At 41.3% G+C, this 16,865-nt stretch overlaps 2 protein-coding genes across 14 annotated transcripts in view; one reads left to right on the forward strand and one right to left on the reverse strand.

The window, feature by feature from the left end:
* Window positions 1–7,891, forward strand: part of egfem1 (EGF-like and EMI domain containing 1) — an 86,741-nt gene extending 78,850 nt beyond the window's left edge. The window contains exons 16-23 of one of the 2 annotated variants that reach the window (XM_072701139.1): window positions 1,461–1,589; window positions 1,697–1,825; window positions 5,739–5,867; window positions 5,983–6,111; window positions 6,249–6,377; window positions 6,697–6,825; window positions 6,983–7,111; window positions 7,404–7,891. In XM_072701139.1, the coding sequence (XP_072557240.1) occupies window positions 1,461–1,589; window positions 1,697–1,825; window positions 5,739–5,867; window positions 5,983–6,111; window positions 6,249–6,377; window positions 6,697–6,825; window positions 6,983–7,111; window positions 7,404–7,453 (953 nt within the window). In that variant the 3' untranslated portion in view covers window positions 7,454–7,891. The remainder of the gene's footprint in view (window positions 1–1,460; window positions 1,590–1,696; window positions 1,826–5,738; window positions 5,868–5,982; window positions 6,112–6,248; window positions 6,378–6,696; window positions 6,826–6,982; window positions 7,112–7,403) is intronic. The other variant, XM_072701140.1, reaches the window with a different exon arrangement.
* A 4,310-nt stretch (window positions 7,892–12,201) lies between these two features.
* Window positions 12,202–16,865, reverse strand: part of mecom (MDS1 and EVI1 complex locus) — a 143,001-nt gene continuing 138,337 nt past the window's right edge. For all 12 annotated transcript variants that reach the window (XM_023792873.2, XM_023792876.2, XM_023792877.2 and 9 more), the window contains 3 exons: window positions 14,637–14,879; window positions 14,127–14,298; window positions 12,202–13,921 (listed from right to left, as the gene is read on the reverse strand). In XM_023792873.2, the coding sequence (XP_023648641.2) occupies window positions 13,805–13,921; window positions 14,127–14,298; window positions 14,637–14,879 (532 nt within the window). In that variant the 3' untranslated portion in view covers window positions 12,202–13,804. The remainder of the gene's footprint in view (window positions 13,922–14,126; window positions 14,299–14,636; window positions 14,880–16,865) is intronic.

The raw sequence follows: 16,865 nt of genomic DNA on the forward strand, positions 1-16,865 counted from the left end.
TACAACACTACTGATACCCCACCCATTCATTTATGCCCATTGCAGTGGACATTTTGTTTTTGCATATATCTTTTCGCTGATGTAAGGAAACATATTTACTCCTGTTGTACACTAAAGAGGACATGCAGTGAAATTAAAAATAAAATTAAATTTGAAAAAAGATGTCTTATTTACTCTAAAGACATAGAAAATCACAATTAACCTAAAACTGAAGGACACTTTTTTCCTTGGGTCTCAGGAGGATATAACAAGGTCAGTATATACTACTAATATCTACTTTTCAGTAGGGCTGTTACTTTTTAACTGATATTCGAACATGTGTTTGAACATGATTCATGAAGAAAATTTATATTCAAACTATAAACAACTGATTTTATTTAAAGGGTCACTGCAGCCTATAAGCACACTAGACTGTTTGTTGTTATTTTGCTGTTTTCCGTCTATGGAACCCATAAAAGGTCAGGGTGGGAAAATATTTTTTTAAATACTTTTGCGTTCCCTTGCAAGAAGTTTTGCAATCCCACTACACTTGCCCACTTACTATTTGCTGCAACATGACGGCAAGGAGAAACCTGAATAATACAGACATGTCCTGTAAAGTGTGCTTTAAACATTAAACTATGGAGGTCAATGTATACCATGTACCTTTAATATTGTGTGTTTTTAAACGTATTTATTAATAATTGTGTCACACCCCGATCGTGCCGATCCTCCTGTGCCACGCCCCCCTCGTTAACCTCATGTGGATTCCCAGTGTTTACCAGCTGTTTTGAGTTGTCTTCGTTAGTTAGGTGTATTTAAGTCCGCGTCAGAGTTTATTTCCCTAGTCCTGTCATTGTAGTGTTATGCCGTTTTCTGTCCTATCTGGCTCTCCGAATGTCAATTAAAACCCTTACTCCTGATTCCTCGTCTTCGTCGCCTGCTTCCTTGGTCCGTGCTTGGCACGGTCATGACAAATTGCAGCCCTAACAAGCATCAGGTGTAACCGGCTCGCAGGTATGACAGCACTCAGAGTCATCACAATGTGAATTGCCAACACTAGATGGCAATTAGTCCACAGTCCACGCTCCAAGTAATCACACTAGAAAACATTATAAATTATTACATTTCAAAATTAAGTATTGTACCAAATATTTTTTGTGTTATGACTCCGACTATAATGGAATTCTATATATAAAAATGAGAGATATAAAAGTAGCATGTCATCAGCCCATATAATATGTATGACATCAGTGCTTTAAGCTTAACAAATGCTTCGCATACATGTGAGGATTGCAGTAGGAGGGGCCCCTCAATGTTGCTGGGGGGCCCAGGTCCCGCCTACCAGTCCGCCCCTGCTGATTACTATGGAATCTGCTAGGAACTTAGTTGTCTTATATGTCCTTGGCAGTATACAGTTATTTTACAGTGCAATGGACAGCAGAAGTGATTGCACCTGGCAATTTATGTTTCCCAATTAGCCTGTCATGAAGGAACTTATGGACGACACTGCAAGGAGAGATGTAAATGTTCCAACGGGGGGCGCTGTGACACCATCACAGGCACCTGTGAGTGCCTGCCAGGATTCCTTGGAGCCAACTGCAGTACTGGTGAGAGCGTCAGCATGCCACAGGGATCAATACCTGCCAAGCACTGTGTTATTCAGGCGACTATATTCAACCTCATTGCATTCATGGTCTGTCTGTGTGTTTCACAGCTTGTCCACCTGGGCGCTATGGGCAGGACTGTGGCCTGATTTGTTTTTGTGGGAATGGAGAACAGTGCCACCCAGTGACTGGAAAATGTACTTGTGCTCCAGGCCGGGCAGGACGACATTGCCAGCATGGTACTGGAAAAAAAAACAGGACATTGTAAATCAAACAAGAAGGAAACGTAACTTTTGTAAAATATTGTTATATTATTTGAGAAACTGAAATTTACTCTGTCAGCTAGGAACTAATTTCTTAAAGTTTTGATTTAGCCTCAATATCCTCAGTGAAGGCCTATCATTTTAGATTTATTTGCATGGAAGGCAGAAACGAAGTTTGCATCCATAATCTTGCTGTTTATCTGCAGTTCCACTGGAGTACAAGTCTGATTTTCCATTGTAGAGCTCTTTATGAGTCCTTGTCAGCCACAAACTGTGGACGTGCTGTTGCTTATGTTTCGGTATTGATAGAAAAGTATAAGTAGCTCCATTTTTCAGGTTCTGTGTCAAAGGACTTGGCACTATAACAAATAAACAAACAGAGATCCTAAATTACAAAAAAATGCATGATTATTGTATTCCCCGGACTCTATGGTGGATACATATGATTTTAATATCGGTCAGCTGCCACCCCCGCAAATGCTTTGCTTGTTAAGACAATAACTCAAAAACCATTTGGTGGATTTTTTTCAAACTATGTGCAGATATTGTATGCAGCGCATCTAGCAAGGAGGGCTCTCTGCTGCAGGCCTGAAGTGTTGGCTTAAAGTCAGTGATGGACTGAATGCCCTGCCACATGCGCCATGTGTCCTTTCATTCCATGAAGTGGCTATTGATTTTTTCTGTGTAGGCACACTTTTCCTCCTTAATATTCTGGGATGGGTTGGGTCTGGCTATATAATATAACCTCTCTGTCTCTGGACCTGTAGACAATATTTCTGATTTTCACCAGTGTGCTCAGCTCTGCAGAGAACCAGGGTTTGCAGTTTCTGTGTGTGATGATGGTTTTGAAGGCAGTAACATCCTAAATGTATTTGCCAATGTAGCAAGTGACTGAGGCTATGTACTCCTCCAGGTCTGCTGAGCTGCCGTAGGTGACATCTTCCCTGAAGATGTCTCAGTCTGTGCAGTCAAAGCAGTCTTAAGTGCGGTTGCAGCACCCTGAGACCAGGTTTTCACCTCGCACAGGACTAGTCTGATTCATTTTGGCATGGGTCTGTGGGCTGAAACTAGGAGGATGGAGATATGGTCTGAGTGTCCAAGGTGGAGGAGGTGCAGCGTTGTATGCATGGTGGATGTTTGTACAGACGCTCCTTTACTTGTGAACAAGATACGTTCCGAACGGCCGTTTGTAACTTGAAATGTTCGTAATGTTCATACAAAGAACTAGAATGTTGGGAGTGCACACGCTACACTGCTGGCATGGCGGGAGTAGCAGACAGAAGTTGTATTAGGCGGAATTGGCACCCAATAAACACAATTTGGACTTACAGTCCTCTTCATTCATATGTCTGAAAGTTGAAAGCTCGAAAGTAGAGGAGCATCTGTATGTACAAGGTCTAACATGTTTTCCTTTCATGTGATAAAGTTAATGTTCTAGTGAAATTTGGGCAAATCTGATTTTAACAACACATTAAGTCAGTCCCCACCTAGCGGGGTGAGCTGTATGAAGCTCGCTGATAATCCCATGGAGGTCACCCAGGGTTCTGCCAGCATTAGCATTAGCATTAGCTTTAGGGGGGACATAAACAGCAATGATGATTTTTATGCAGTCCAGTTTATTGTCAATTAGGGTGACCCTTATTTTTCAACCTTGGATTTTTCAACCTCTCACCCTCTCAATCAAGTCTCCACTCAAAAAAAAAGAAATGTGCAAAACTTTATTGAGTTTAGTTGACATTTAGGGTGTGCTCAAGCGTTCTGAAATATTCAATTTTTCTCAAAAACCTGATGAGTAGGCAATGATAGGCATTAAGCGGTAAATTCAAATGTCACTAACAAACAACTGTTCTGTAAAGTCATTGCTACACTGTGCAACTTATTACAAGTCAGGCTACTTTTCTATTCAGGTAAAAACTGAAATCTGAGGTAGTATTAACTAGTGTTAACTAAAGTAATCAATGTCATAATCGTCATTCATGCAAGGGTTGATGGTTTGCACGTAGATGCAGAAAGTCCATGAAGTATAGTCATCTTGTTACTGTCAGGGAAAAGCTTTTGATGCTCAGCAACAACTTGTAAAACAAACTGTGTTTGTTCTTCACTATTTGTCAGTAAACCACTGTATTCCTGTATCATAGCGATGCCTCTCTCTGCAGTGACATTTGTCACCTGCAGCGCCCATACAGTTTCCTCAGCCTTCAAATAGTCATCATTGGTTATCAAAGTCTCAGGATCAGTTTGAAGAAATGAGTTTGGAATTGACAACAGGTCAAAAAACGTCTTTGAATTCACTGTCACGAAGTCATGTAACTGCATTTCATTGATCTTGGTCAACTGTTATCCGTTTTGGTGGATCTTTGGATGCTGGTTTTTGAAGCGCTGAAACCATCAACTTTTTCTGTAGAACATGAACATCTCTGTCAAAGAATGACAGTGCAATCAACTCTTCACTAAGGTACTGTACCAGAGGTGGCCACAGAGCTTCTTTAGGGCACCTTTTGCTGCTTGTGAGTCGAGTGAAAACAGTATTTTAAGCAGATTCAGATCATTTGCTGGAGCATTGGTTGGCAGCCGAGATAAGAACCACGATTTCAGGTAGACCTGAACGTCAAGTATACAGAGTTCTGCCAAGCCTTTTTGTTCACAGTTGGTAAGCTTGAAGTCATTATAAAATGCAAATGACTTGAGCATACCCTAAATATTATCCAAATCCAAAAATGTTTCACAGAAAAATATCTTCAGTGGTGTAGCAAAATTCTAGAGAGTGAGAGTCAACTTTTATAAATAAAATTTTTTTCCATTTATAAGGGTCACCCTATTGTCGATGGAACGCACACAGAGGAGGAGGAAGGATGGAAGCGCTGGCTGGCTAGGATTAGCCTGAACTTAGCATGGATGCTGGTTCGCTTGCAGCGCTTCCACTTTCCAGTGCACCGCTTTTGAAAAGTTTTCAGGTGGTCGCTCCTCCCAGGCGATATCGAGGGCTTGCAGTGCAAGACCGAAAGAAACCCTAAGCGGTGCAGGTGCTCCAGTGTGTCTCCATCTGGATGCACTGAAATTTAATAAATTGTCAGATGTTAACATGTTTACCAGTTTTTCTGGTAAACACAAAAACATAAGATGACACGCATTCCAAACATACATATACTGAATGATATTTAGGATCCAGTATGGCCACCGTAACCTAACACCCTGCCATCTTGGTTCAAGATGTGTCATATAAGTGTAATGAAACCTACATTTCACAAGGGCTCAGAACATATGGGTAAAGACACATTTATTAGCTTTAACATTTCCATGTGAGTGGCGGCATGGTGGTGCAGTGGTTAGCACTGTTGCCTCACACCTCTGGGACCTGGGTTCGAGTCTCCGGTTGGGTCACATGTGTGTGGAATTTGCATGTTCTCCCCATGTCGTCATGGGGTTTTCTCCGGGTACTCCGGTTCCCCCCCACAGTCCAAAGACATACAGAGGCTGATTGGAGTTGCTAAATTGCCCTCAGGTGTGAATGGTGTGCAAGTGTGCCCTGCGATGGGCTGTCCCCCCCCCCATCCAGGGTTGTTCCCTGCCTTGTGCCCGTTGCTTCCAGGATAGGCTCCAGACCCCCCACAATCCAGTAGGATAAGCGGGATGGATGGGTGGATGAATTTCCATGTGATCCATCCAGTATAGGTTGGTGAATACAGATTAGGTGGGTGGAACAAGTGACAGGGCTGTCCAGGGAATACAATGCCATTGTTCTAGCAGCCTTTTTTATAATTGGTCCACTTTGCATTGCAGTTATGAATGTTTTTCATCTATGTGGGCTCATGTGCAGGTGTGATTTGCATGGAAACATGGAAATGAATGTTAATCTGAAATACCTGACTTTGCCTTCTCATTGCCATAGCTTGTCCTAGGGGGCGTTATGGAGCACAGTGCTTGAATATGTGTGCATGTCGGAATGGTGCTGCCTGTGACCCACATGATGGGGCATGCAGGTGTGGGCTGGGATGGACTGGGAATCGCTGTGAGAAAGGTGGGTAGTGCTGAGGGATGGATGGATGGGTAACAATGTAGATAGGCCTTTCTTTTTCAGCATGACATATTTTAGTATGTTTCCATGTGTGTTACAGAATGTTTCTATGTTTTAGGTTGCGTCCCTGGGAAATATGGGCCCACCTGTGAACTGTACTGCCAGTGCCAAAACGATGCAGATTGTGACCGCTTTACCGGGCTCTGCCACTGCAAAGCTGGCTACTATGGCAACTCCTGTCAACATAGTGCGTGCATTTCAGGCCCATACCCTTCAACAGTCCTTGGATCTTAGGGACAGTTATCTGTGAAATATTGTTCTATGAAATGACCCTGTTTGTTCTGATTATTTTCCCATTTTCCCAATGCTGGGGTCATTTCCTAGGGTGCCCACCTGGATTTTTTGGACAAAATTGCATCCAGCAATGCAACTGCACAAACAGTCAATCATGTGATCATGTGACTGGACATTGTTTGTGCCAGCCAGGCTTCATTGGATCCTACTGTCAGACAAGTGAGTTGGTTCAACTCTGCATTATATTGAATAACACTGTACAGTAAAACACTACATATACAGTTAAGAGATGGCATTTCATGGTATGGAATACAAAGAAAGCACTATTCCATCTATGCACTTAGACTGGGTGGTTTCTAAGGTATGTAATAGGTTTTCTTCTCCAGTCTTGCACAGAGACCATACTCTGCCATTTGATCAGAAACAGACATTTCCAGAGTCACGTATACAAGCCCTCTGGTATGCTTAGTGCCCCCTTATGTCATATGCATCAGGAGACAATGTGCGGAAGGTGCTCTGCTAACCCCTGTTTCTACAGTGTGCAAAGAAGGCACATTTGGACAGGGTTGTCAACACCACTGCGACTGTGAGGGTAGGGCCCCTTGCCATCCAGCCACTGGACAGTGTCTCTGTCCTCCTGGGAAGACCGGAAATCAGTGTGAAAAAGGTGCCACCCATTGTTGTGTAATTCTACATTCTAAATGTATTCTTAGTTTAAAACAGGGTGATTTTGAAAATTCTCAAATTCATTCAGGCTTAATTCAGGCTTGGCCAAATTCATCTTGTGTGTAAAAAGAACTTCAAATTGATCGTATTTCCCACAGATTGTGGAGAGGGTCGCTTTGGACCCGACTGCTCTTTGCAGTGCCAGTGTAGCCACCAGGCCCATTGTCATTCCTCGACTGGCCACTGCATGTGCCCTCATCCCTGGATAGGGCCCACCTGTACAGAAGGTAACCCGGTTCAGCTTGTCAGCAGAATAGATACCTCTGCTCCAGCCCAGGCTGTTTCTGATTGACAGCCGCAGGTTCAAAATGTCGAGGCAGGTTTTGTTTATTTTTGTGTCAGTCTTCATGTCTTTCTCAATTATAAGTCCAGTTGCTGACGGTTATTTTAACTGTAGCACCGTAGGGTGTCAAGGCTGAAGGGAGCTCAGTTTCTCAATGCTGAACTCACAAGAGACTCTGCAGCCCAGCACATGTGCTTTCTATCTGAATGTGAGTGTGTTTTTCTGCTCTCTCCTAGAGGAAAAACCCACTCCTGAACCCATACGTACCCAGAGCTCCATGCAGTAAAAGACTGTTTGACCCAGACTCTTACGTTTGCAGTTCTGTGCAATAGCTCATGGGATCAACTCTCAGCGCTAAACCAAATGGAGTTATGGGGGGGGATGCAAAAGAATACGTCTACCCAGAGAACAACACAATATGCAAGCTACCGCAAAAAATAGATATAGATATGTTACCATAGGATTCACAAGACAATTCACACATCCAGTCAAAGTGCTCCAATGGCTGCAACATTCATATACACATAGTACGAATGCAGTGTGGAGATGACCTCTCTTGCCAAGTTTATGCATACCATCCATGTCCTTGTGTGTATAATGCATTTTGATAATGTAAATTTCCTTTTTTGATGAAGGCTGTTTCCATTGATGCAAATAACCGAAATGCTGGAGAATAGAATTGAAATTTCTAATATTCTAAAAGTTTTTCTTTTTTTTATGGAACTATATGGTAAATGTACATCTTTTCAGTATGTAAAAAAGAAAAAGATGTGCTATTATTAAAAAAAACATAATAAAATGTGTTTTGAAAATAAAGGTTTCTTTGTCATTCTAACATATGTGATGGTTAAACAAAGGGGTAGAAGAAAGATCTTTATTGGTGGCATTGCGTTTTATCAGAGCAGGAGCACAAACACTCCAAACTGAGGAACTTTCATTAGCAGGAGGTCAATGTACAATGTACCTGTTTAAGGGTATGGGGTTATGGGAGAAAGTGGGGGCAAAAGCAGCCAGTCACAGAGCTTTGATGGAAGAATGAAGAATCAGGGTCCGTAGTAGAACAAGAACTGAAAGAGAGGTCAAGATGGAAAGAAGCAGTTATCCAGGGACACCTGTCAAGCTGGTGATTGGTACTTGCACTAGACAGGCCATCTCTGAGGTATTACTCCTGTGTTGCTAAGTGTGGCCAGGCCTCTGTACAGGTGCCTGTGTTCGGCCTGTCTGGTGACAGGATCCTCGGTGACTGATGACTGAGCTGAAATGAGCACACAGGGCAGGGCTGATGGATGGCAGCCTTACACACCAGCCTTGTATTGTGACAAGCAACAGATGTTCTGCAATAATGTTTATCACTAAGGCCTTCATCCTCAGACAACACACACCTGTTTCTAGTCAAACAACTCCAGAGAAGCCATCTATCCCACAGTGCTGGGTGGTCAAACCATTCTTCCTCATGTCTGTGTCATCAAAAACTTTCATACAGACTTCTAACAGTACGGGAGAGTCAGAGGTACAGTACTGTGCAAAAGTCTTAGTCAAAGAAAATGATGTTTAAGTAATTCATGTTGGTGTACAACTATGTCTGTCAAAGCATGTCAGCTTAACCATTTCAAAACCTCTCCTAAAGTCACCTCAGTGTTTTTGACAACCACCCAACACACCAATTTATTTTTTGATTTGATCTCTAGCACCCCTCAGGAGGCTAATGAATATGTCATTGGCTGACTTTTTTTTAAACTAAATTAATTAATTAATTAAGTGAGCTGGTGGTGAAATTTAAAAAATATATGGTATGACTGAGGTACTCCTGAGGAGAGGTTTGGGAACTGTGTTTTTTGGAGAACAGAATATATTCCTTTTAGTTTTTATTGTCTTACTGTTAATCTGCATGTGCTTTAATGTTAAATGGTGTTTTTGTTCTGAGCAAACATACATTTACCACTCAGATAAATAGCTTTAAACATTTCCTCTGACTGCCTATGTCTTTTGCACAATACTGTATATTTGTGTGATCACACAGCCTTGGGTTAGTGGGAGGTACCAGAATACAGTGCTAACAGAGAAGACAGATTCAATCTGGGAGTTTTGGGTGTAATTAGTCGTGTGCTTTCAGCCAAGCATTTCTATCACCTCAGTGTCATACCTCAAATTAGCAACTTTTACCCTCTCAGTTAACTCTGATCTGACAAGAGAGCCTTTTGAACTCACACAGACAGTGAGTGTTGATCCGATAAAACACAGGAAAATCATTTTACGAGTCTCGCACCATTGGTTAGGTTGTTGCCTTGGAAAACAAATTGAAATACCGATCCAGCAAACAGATAAGTATCTAGGAACTCTCCCACACTCTGTTTTTGTAAACTGTAAGGGCTTTTAGCTACAAATGTAGAACAGAGGGGTTTTTTGAGAGTGGGCTTTGAAATTATTTCCTTTAATTAATATATTTGGCTCTACATTTGATATTTAGCATTAGTCTTTTTTGCATTATGTGAATCTTGGAACATCATTGTGATTTTAGTAGTGCTTTTGTGGTTTCGATGTAAACCAACGTGCACCACTCAACAGACATACAAAGGTTTTTGACTTGTCTTCTATTAAGTTATTCTGAACAACCTGGATTCGTTTCTTTTCCTCCATTAGATGGCGCCGACACAGAGAGGAAGTGTGAGCATGTCCTGAATAAGTATTATTTAAAATACAAAAATATATATTTAACAACAATAACCCAAGACTACATTATCTCCATTTAAAAAATGAAAGTTTAGTGTTTTTTAACAGGCAATTCACAGTAGAATTCTATGTAGTACACCTGCATAGTAGAAACTTAATTTGAACACCAGCATACAGTTTAATGGAAAATACTGCAAACACTACATTTTTACATTAATTAAAATCTTGCTGAAAACCATGTTTGTTTTGACGTAGTATTGATGAAATATCACATCCCATGTCAGTGCAGCTCTGGATGGGTCAACTACACTTTATAATACAATATGTTATTAATATTGGTATAATGAGCTTATCTGGTGATGTCCGCCTGCTTTTCTATTTAGCTATATTTGTAATCATAAAATGTCCTTTAATAACCAGGTAACATTGTGAATGAAAGGTTATTTTTCAGCACTGACTGAAACTGTTAGGTTAGTAAGTAAGTAAGTAAGTAATTTATTTATAAAGCGATTTTCTCAGACAAATAGTCACAAAGCGCTGTACAATAATGAAACAAAGTAAAACAGAAAAAGAAATACAAACTTAAAACTCAGTAGAAAACATTACATAAACAGCAAACAAATACATAAAACAGGTTAGCCACTTATAGTTATTATACTGTGGCATAAAACTTAATAAGAATGTCCTCAGAGTAGATAATAATACTTTGTCTGAAGTACTGTTCATAGATGCCTCCAGTTCCACTTTGCCCAGATTTCAATTTGATTGAAGCCCTGATTGGACTGTGATTACATAACTAGGAATTTCAGCTAAGAAGTTAAAATCAGGAGAAAATGTATTCAAAACCATGTTGCAATACCCCTACACCCTCTATTGGTCTGTTCAAGTGACAAGATGCATTTCTGCAGTGTCCCAGCTGCCCCCCCCCCCCAGCTGCCTTAGCCTAGGTCCCTTGACATCTGACTGTGAATGTATGCCAAGCCAATTGTGTGCAGTGGCAGCTGCTGGAGCCCTTCTTTCTGATTAACAGGGCAGTGGTGTGGCAGGCTGTGATGTATGCTCTACTGCAGGCTGCACCATAGAAGCTGGAACAGTGTAACATGCGTTGTGGTGAGACCCTGCCAGATGCCGTATTTGCTGAGTGCCACCATGCTAAGGGACTCTGGCCCCCTCAAAGGGCTTTGTGCTCTGTCTCTTTGACTGCCTCTACAACACCCTCCTATTAAAATAATCAGTTCCACAAATCTAAAATTCACTGTTAACACTTATGGGCCGAGCTCTGAAGCCCCGTGGGGGGTCACAGAGGTAATGAGGCTAATTGATTCCGCTGTACATCAACGTACAGATTCTGCTGCCAGCTCCTGAATGTTATTGATTATAATTTTGTAATGTAATTGACACAATGGCAGATATGGGATCCTGATCCCTCCCCATGTAAGCTCCCAGTCTCTGATACTCACCTATAAAGTAACCAGAAACTGTGAAAATTCTTGCTTTGTACATTATCCTTGGTGGAACTAAAAACATTTGCATCTTAAGTTTTCCAATAAAGTAATATGAATTATATCCAGCACAATACAGGCGGGCTGCCACTTTTAGAAAAAAAGGTAAAAGATTTACAGATTTACACGTCTGCCATTACGGAGTTTGATAATGAAAATGCCAAGCCTGCCCACATACACAGGGCATACTTATAGGAGACCTTACACCTGTAAGAGGCTGCAACCTTAAGTTGTGGATTTCACTGTAAGAAAGCACATTGTTTATAGATAGCCCTAATCAAGTGCTGCTTAGTCTGGGTGACCTCATCAGTATAGTGTGACCTTTGCTGACCTCATCAAAGCTGAGCTCCCTGCAGAGTTGAGCACAAGTGGGCAGTGTGACAGTAGTGCTGGTGAGAACTTAAACATCAATAAGAATTTTAAAACAGTAGCAGTATGGGTAAATTTCTGAACCCCCCCACACACACACTACGCCTCCCCCCAAAATCTTACTGACAATAGATTCAGTTTTTTAGGACAATGTCTGCCCACATGCATGAGCAATGATAAGAAGGAGGCTTTGGCAGAGAGGCCCACAAGATCTGAACCTTATTGAGCCCATGAGCGATGAGCTGGGTCATCGTGCCTCCCTACCTCATCCATCATGGCCCAGCGGCACTGTGGCCGGCCTTGAATAAAGGCATATTCCTGCCCCCACTCCAAATGTCACATTGAGTCTCCCTCTCCAACTTGTGGGCTTATGCTAAATACCAAGCGGCACTTCGTTGATTTCACAAAGAAGCTGAATGATGTGGTCGTGGAAAAGACAGCAAGACAGTCCAAGAACAGAGAGCCATGTAGCAGTGAGGCGGCATAGCCAGTCTTCCCACAATGTAGTCCTTTATTTTTTTAGTTGCTCCTCCCATAGTATTGTATTGAAATGCATACAGTTACATTGTAGAAAGCATTAAAACAAAGTACCTCAACTTGCTGATTACTTTTAAAATGATATTATAAACAACAACAAAACAGGAAAAAATCTGGTCCCTCAACATGGGAAAGAAAATCTGTGAATATAATCTGTTATTTATAATAGGTTTGGCACAAAGGATTAACATGGACTGAACATCACACAAGCTTGCAGACAACCGTAAAAAATATCAGATACAGTTATATCCAGACCAATCATGCGGTTATGAGGAAATAATACCTACTATTTTTAACTCTTTTTTTACAGTTGAATCAATAAATTGTCTTACAAAAAACCTAAGTAATATCTATTTCATCAACCATTTTCATTAGAGGAATACAGAGGGAATGCCATATGTAACACTACCCAGCTTTCATGGTATTGTAAATCTACAAACCCATTAATTTCTGAATCAAATCCAGGGAGGAATCTCCTGTCCACTGGGATAAGAGCAGTGCTATTCCGTAAACAAACTACAGGTCAGCAAGAAATAAATACAATTCCCAACATACACAACAATAACATCAACAACAATGAAAGTAAAACATGATTGTCTAAAAATGACAAGAGACACGAAAACAGGGTGGCCAACGACTAGCATTCAGGTTATCTAGTGGTTGCATTGACTGAATAGGAGGAGGTTGGATTTATAGGTGCCATTCACTAAATGGTAATAAACATTAGTACTTGCTACTTTTTCTTTAAAAAAGTTGATTCCACTAAAAAGTTTTTTCAGTTCACAGAAAGTTAAGTATGCTGGGAAAGAGTGCAGTACTGAACAATTTCTAGACAATTTCAGACAATGATTTGATTGTGCAGATATCGGTGGTACTGGCTCTTATTGTTACAACATACAGTGGAATGAGTTTAAAGGATTTTTTAAATTGGTGTTCTGATAAAGTTGTTTTAAATGTATCTATTATTTAGTTTTATTTACTTATTTGTTTGTTTGTTTATTTCATTCATTCTGCTAACTGAGCTTTTGCAAATGTGTTACAAAAGCTGTACTTCTGCTGACGTTAAAGGGGGCCGCACTCTAATGCATTTTAAAAGCTACACAGTAATGGATCCCCCTGGACCCCTGCCCTTATGTAGCGGGGAAATATACACAAATAGTAGAAGGAGTGCTCAGGTTAACGTTAAAATTTCAGTTTTGAAGCAGACTCTTAGCTTGACAGACCCTATCTTTGCACTTATACTAATTAGCAATGTTATGTCAATGTTACATTAACATTACATTGCTCTTTTGAATTACCAGCTGCCTTTGCTGTGCAAAACATTACAACTAAACACAATAAATAATAATTACTTATTATTATCATTTTTCACGATTACCTTCACCATTTTTTATGCAATCATTTAAGGTCACAATATATTTTGTTCTTTTGTTTTTTTATTTGATTTCAGTTTACAGAGGGAGAGGTCACCATACGAATGTGTAAGGCTTTCTGTTCAGTGGTCTGTTAGATGGTTCGCTCCAGTGCAGCTGGTTGGGTCGGGTCGGCATGTGGGTCTATCATACTTGGCTGGACTCCGCAGCTGCCCTGGCCAGGTTGTGCCACACGTTGGATGAAGCATGAGAGGCTGCATGGAGGGTGTCCTTGTCAGCCAGAGACAGCATCATGGCATATGCCTTAGCAGGAGGAGGAGGAGAGAGTGGCCGTGAACAGAAAAGAAACAGAGGTCCAGACGTTCAGGCAATAAGACACAAATATGTGCAGACATAGCCATCATCAGAATGACCACGCATCATGGTAGTTACACAGGTCTTTGTAACTATGGGACACACAGATGATGATAACAAAGCTTGAGATGTTAAAAGGAAGGCAACGGATTACCTGGGACTTGGATTTCCTGTAGAGTGGCGGTTTAATGGCATCTGGGAGGTGGCTGCTCATGAAGCCAGCATCGCTGTCGCTGAACTCACTCTCCTCTATCTTGCGCATGTTAGAAATGTGGCGAATATGCTCCAGTGCTGAGAACCCGCTCTGGTCTTCATCATCCTCAAACCTGGAAGATCCATCATGACTCATTTGAAACTGCTACAATGTCTTATGACTGTAGGGCAGAGTGTGTAACAACACATTATATAATAACACCGCATTATGTAATGAAAATGAGTTTAATTTTGTTGAATAGTGTTATTACATAATGCATTGTGTGCCCTAAAAAGGGCTGAAATCCCATCTGAAGTGGTGCCCCGCCTAGTGTCCTATGCTGCCTCGGACTGGCTCACCATATTGGATACCTTGGAAGAGGGATGGATGGACTGATGGATGTTCAGGAGTGCAAATAAAAAACTAATTGCATGTGTGTTTTATGCTCTGCCTTAGATATTTATCAGGTACCTCCTTGGGAAGGCCTTGAAATTCAGGTCATTTTCATTTGCTTCTTCAAATTCAATCTCGCTGTGAATGACGTCATCTTCCAGGCGGCTGGGGAAGGCTTCATTCGCAGACTTGCCCCCGGCATCATCATGTCGCCTCTCCTCTTCATTGATGTCCAGCTCTTGTTCTTCCTCTTCCTCCAGGTCATGTGATTCCTGGCTGGGCAGCAGAGCCTTCTCTTCCTCAAACTGACTACTGTTCATCCTCCAATAAACAGAGCAAATAAGAAAAGTTTTAAAATGTAATAAGTAATATCATATCAACTTTTAACATGCATCTCAAGCACACAAACCTATCGTGTAATATCCTAATTCTCTGTCTGACCCCTGTTTAATTCAACTGTCCATGCTTTCCTTGAAACACTATGCACTTGCACTTGCAACACAGTGCGTCTCGCCCCAAAAACAATGAGAAGAGGAAGAGAAAAACACGGCAGCTGTAGAGAAGCGGTAATCCCATTTGTCATTAAGATTCAAAGGCCTTCTAGGCACTGGACCCATACACCCTGTCCTCCGGCACTTAGCTCCTTCGCTTGGGTTTTTGTCTTGTTTATTTTCCTACTATCTTGTAGTCATCTAATAGGCAAAATATTTAGCTGACAGCCCCATTTGGTAGAAGAGTTATGAGGGTGCTGCCAAGCGGCCCTTTCTCAGTCCCGGAGGGAAAAAAGGCCAGCTATCAAAACTCACAGTGACTTAATCTGTCCAGTGTCTCAGCACCGCAGGAAACCACCATTTGTTAAATCATCTGGAACCACACTAAAACTGATTCACTAATTATGGTCCATGGCGTCTCTCGTCAGCTCCCAAAAATGCCATTGCTAACACAAAGAGTCCTGCCCCAGCCCCAACACACCCCCGCCACGGGAGAATAAAATCAAAATATCAACAAAGTCCTCCCTCAGATTAGAGAACCCATCAAACCAGGAAATGATCTATTTGTAAAAGAAACACTGAGCTTGCAATGATTCGCCAACACAGTGTAGGAATAAAGTGGCACATTTGAAATCTCTATCACATTTTTTATCAAAACACAGTTGTTTCAGTACTTGGAGAGACTTGAGAAATGGACTGGCAAAAGTTAAGGGCTGCCAGCATGGTAATTCTGCCAGGTTGTGTTTTTGAGGAGAAGATGCTGAAGATGGGGGCTGGACCAGCTGAGCGTTCCATGATTAAGAAAACAGATTTGCTAATTATGCTTTTCAAATGTGGTAATTTGCTGGGGATAAAATATCTATCAAAAGTCATCAAGAGAGCAGGGCTGTGAGAGGAAACACGACACCCCCGCGACCCAGGTGCTCTGCCCACTTCCTGTTGAGAGACATGTTGTAGCCAGATGTGGGCAGACAGAGCTGCTGCTTCAGCAGTGGAGACCAGGGCTGTATCCTCCTCCATAACCATTTCATTTGAAGCACTTTTGGCACTTGCTTTTCTTGCATGATTTCTCAATTCCAAAGTTTTTTTAATCAAAAGAAAAGATTTTTCACTTTAAGAATTAAACTATGCAACAAGGTAAAATGTTTGGCCTGCTAAGTTCATCACTGTTTCATCAGTGTGTAATAATGAAAATACACATAAATAAAATATATAATAGTAATAAAATATATGTATGTATGGCCTAAAGTCAATATTTCTGGATGTATCCATATGTGGTAATTATCCCGAATGTCATAAGCAATGACTGCCTTGTATTTACACCAAACCTCCTCAGGCAACAGGCTAATTAATAAAGGCTGCAGAATAATGTTCAAGCTGCGTGACTCTGTGATGTTTGAGAATAATCATCTCCTCATTCAGCCTCCAGCCCTGCATGCTTGCAATGGAGAGGTTGGTTTGATGTGTTTTTGCATGTGTGAGTGTCCTTGCCGTGTTGGTACCGTGAGGCGGGAGCCGTCTAAGTGTGATTACACATATGTTTGCTTTTTTACCCCTTTGTTTGTCAGTGTATGTTTCTTTGGAAATGTTGTTAGTTGTAGTACTTACGCTGTGAGTATTCAGTTTCATTCAGCACTCAACATTTTTGTCACATCCTACAGACTCATCTATTTGTTTGTGTCCTGCTGTCAAAAACAAAATGAAACTACAGACTAATACAGTAAATCTGGCCTGTGTCAACTGTGAGCTTGCCATTTGAAAACTGTGAATCTATTCTACATGGGCTGACCCAGGTTGTATAACAGTAGAGATGGGA

The sequence above is a fragment of the Paramormyrops kingsleyae genome, chromosome 17 (genome assembly GCF_048594095.1).
Source record: "Paramormyrops kingsleyae isolate MSU_618 chromosome 17, PKINGS_0.4, whole genome shotgun sequence".
NCBI lineage: Eukaryota > Metazoa > Chordata > Actinopteri > Osteoglossiformes > Mormyridae > Paramormyrops > Paramormyrops kingsleyae.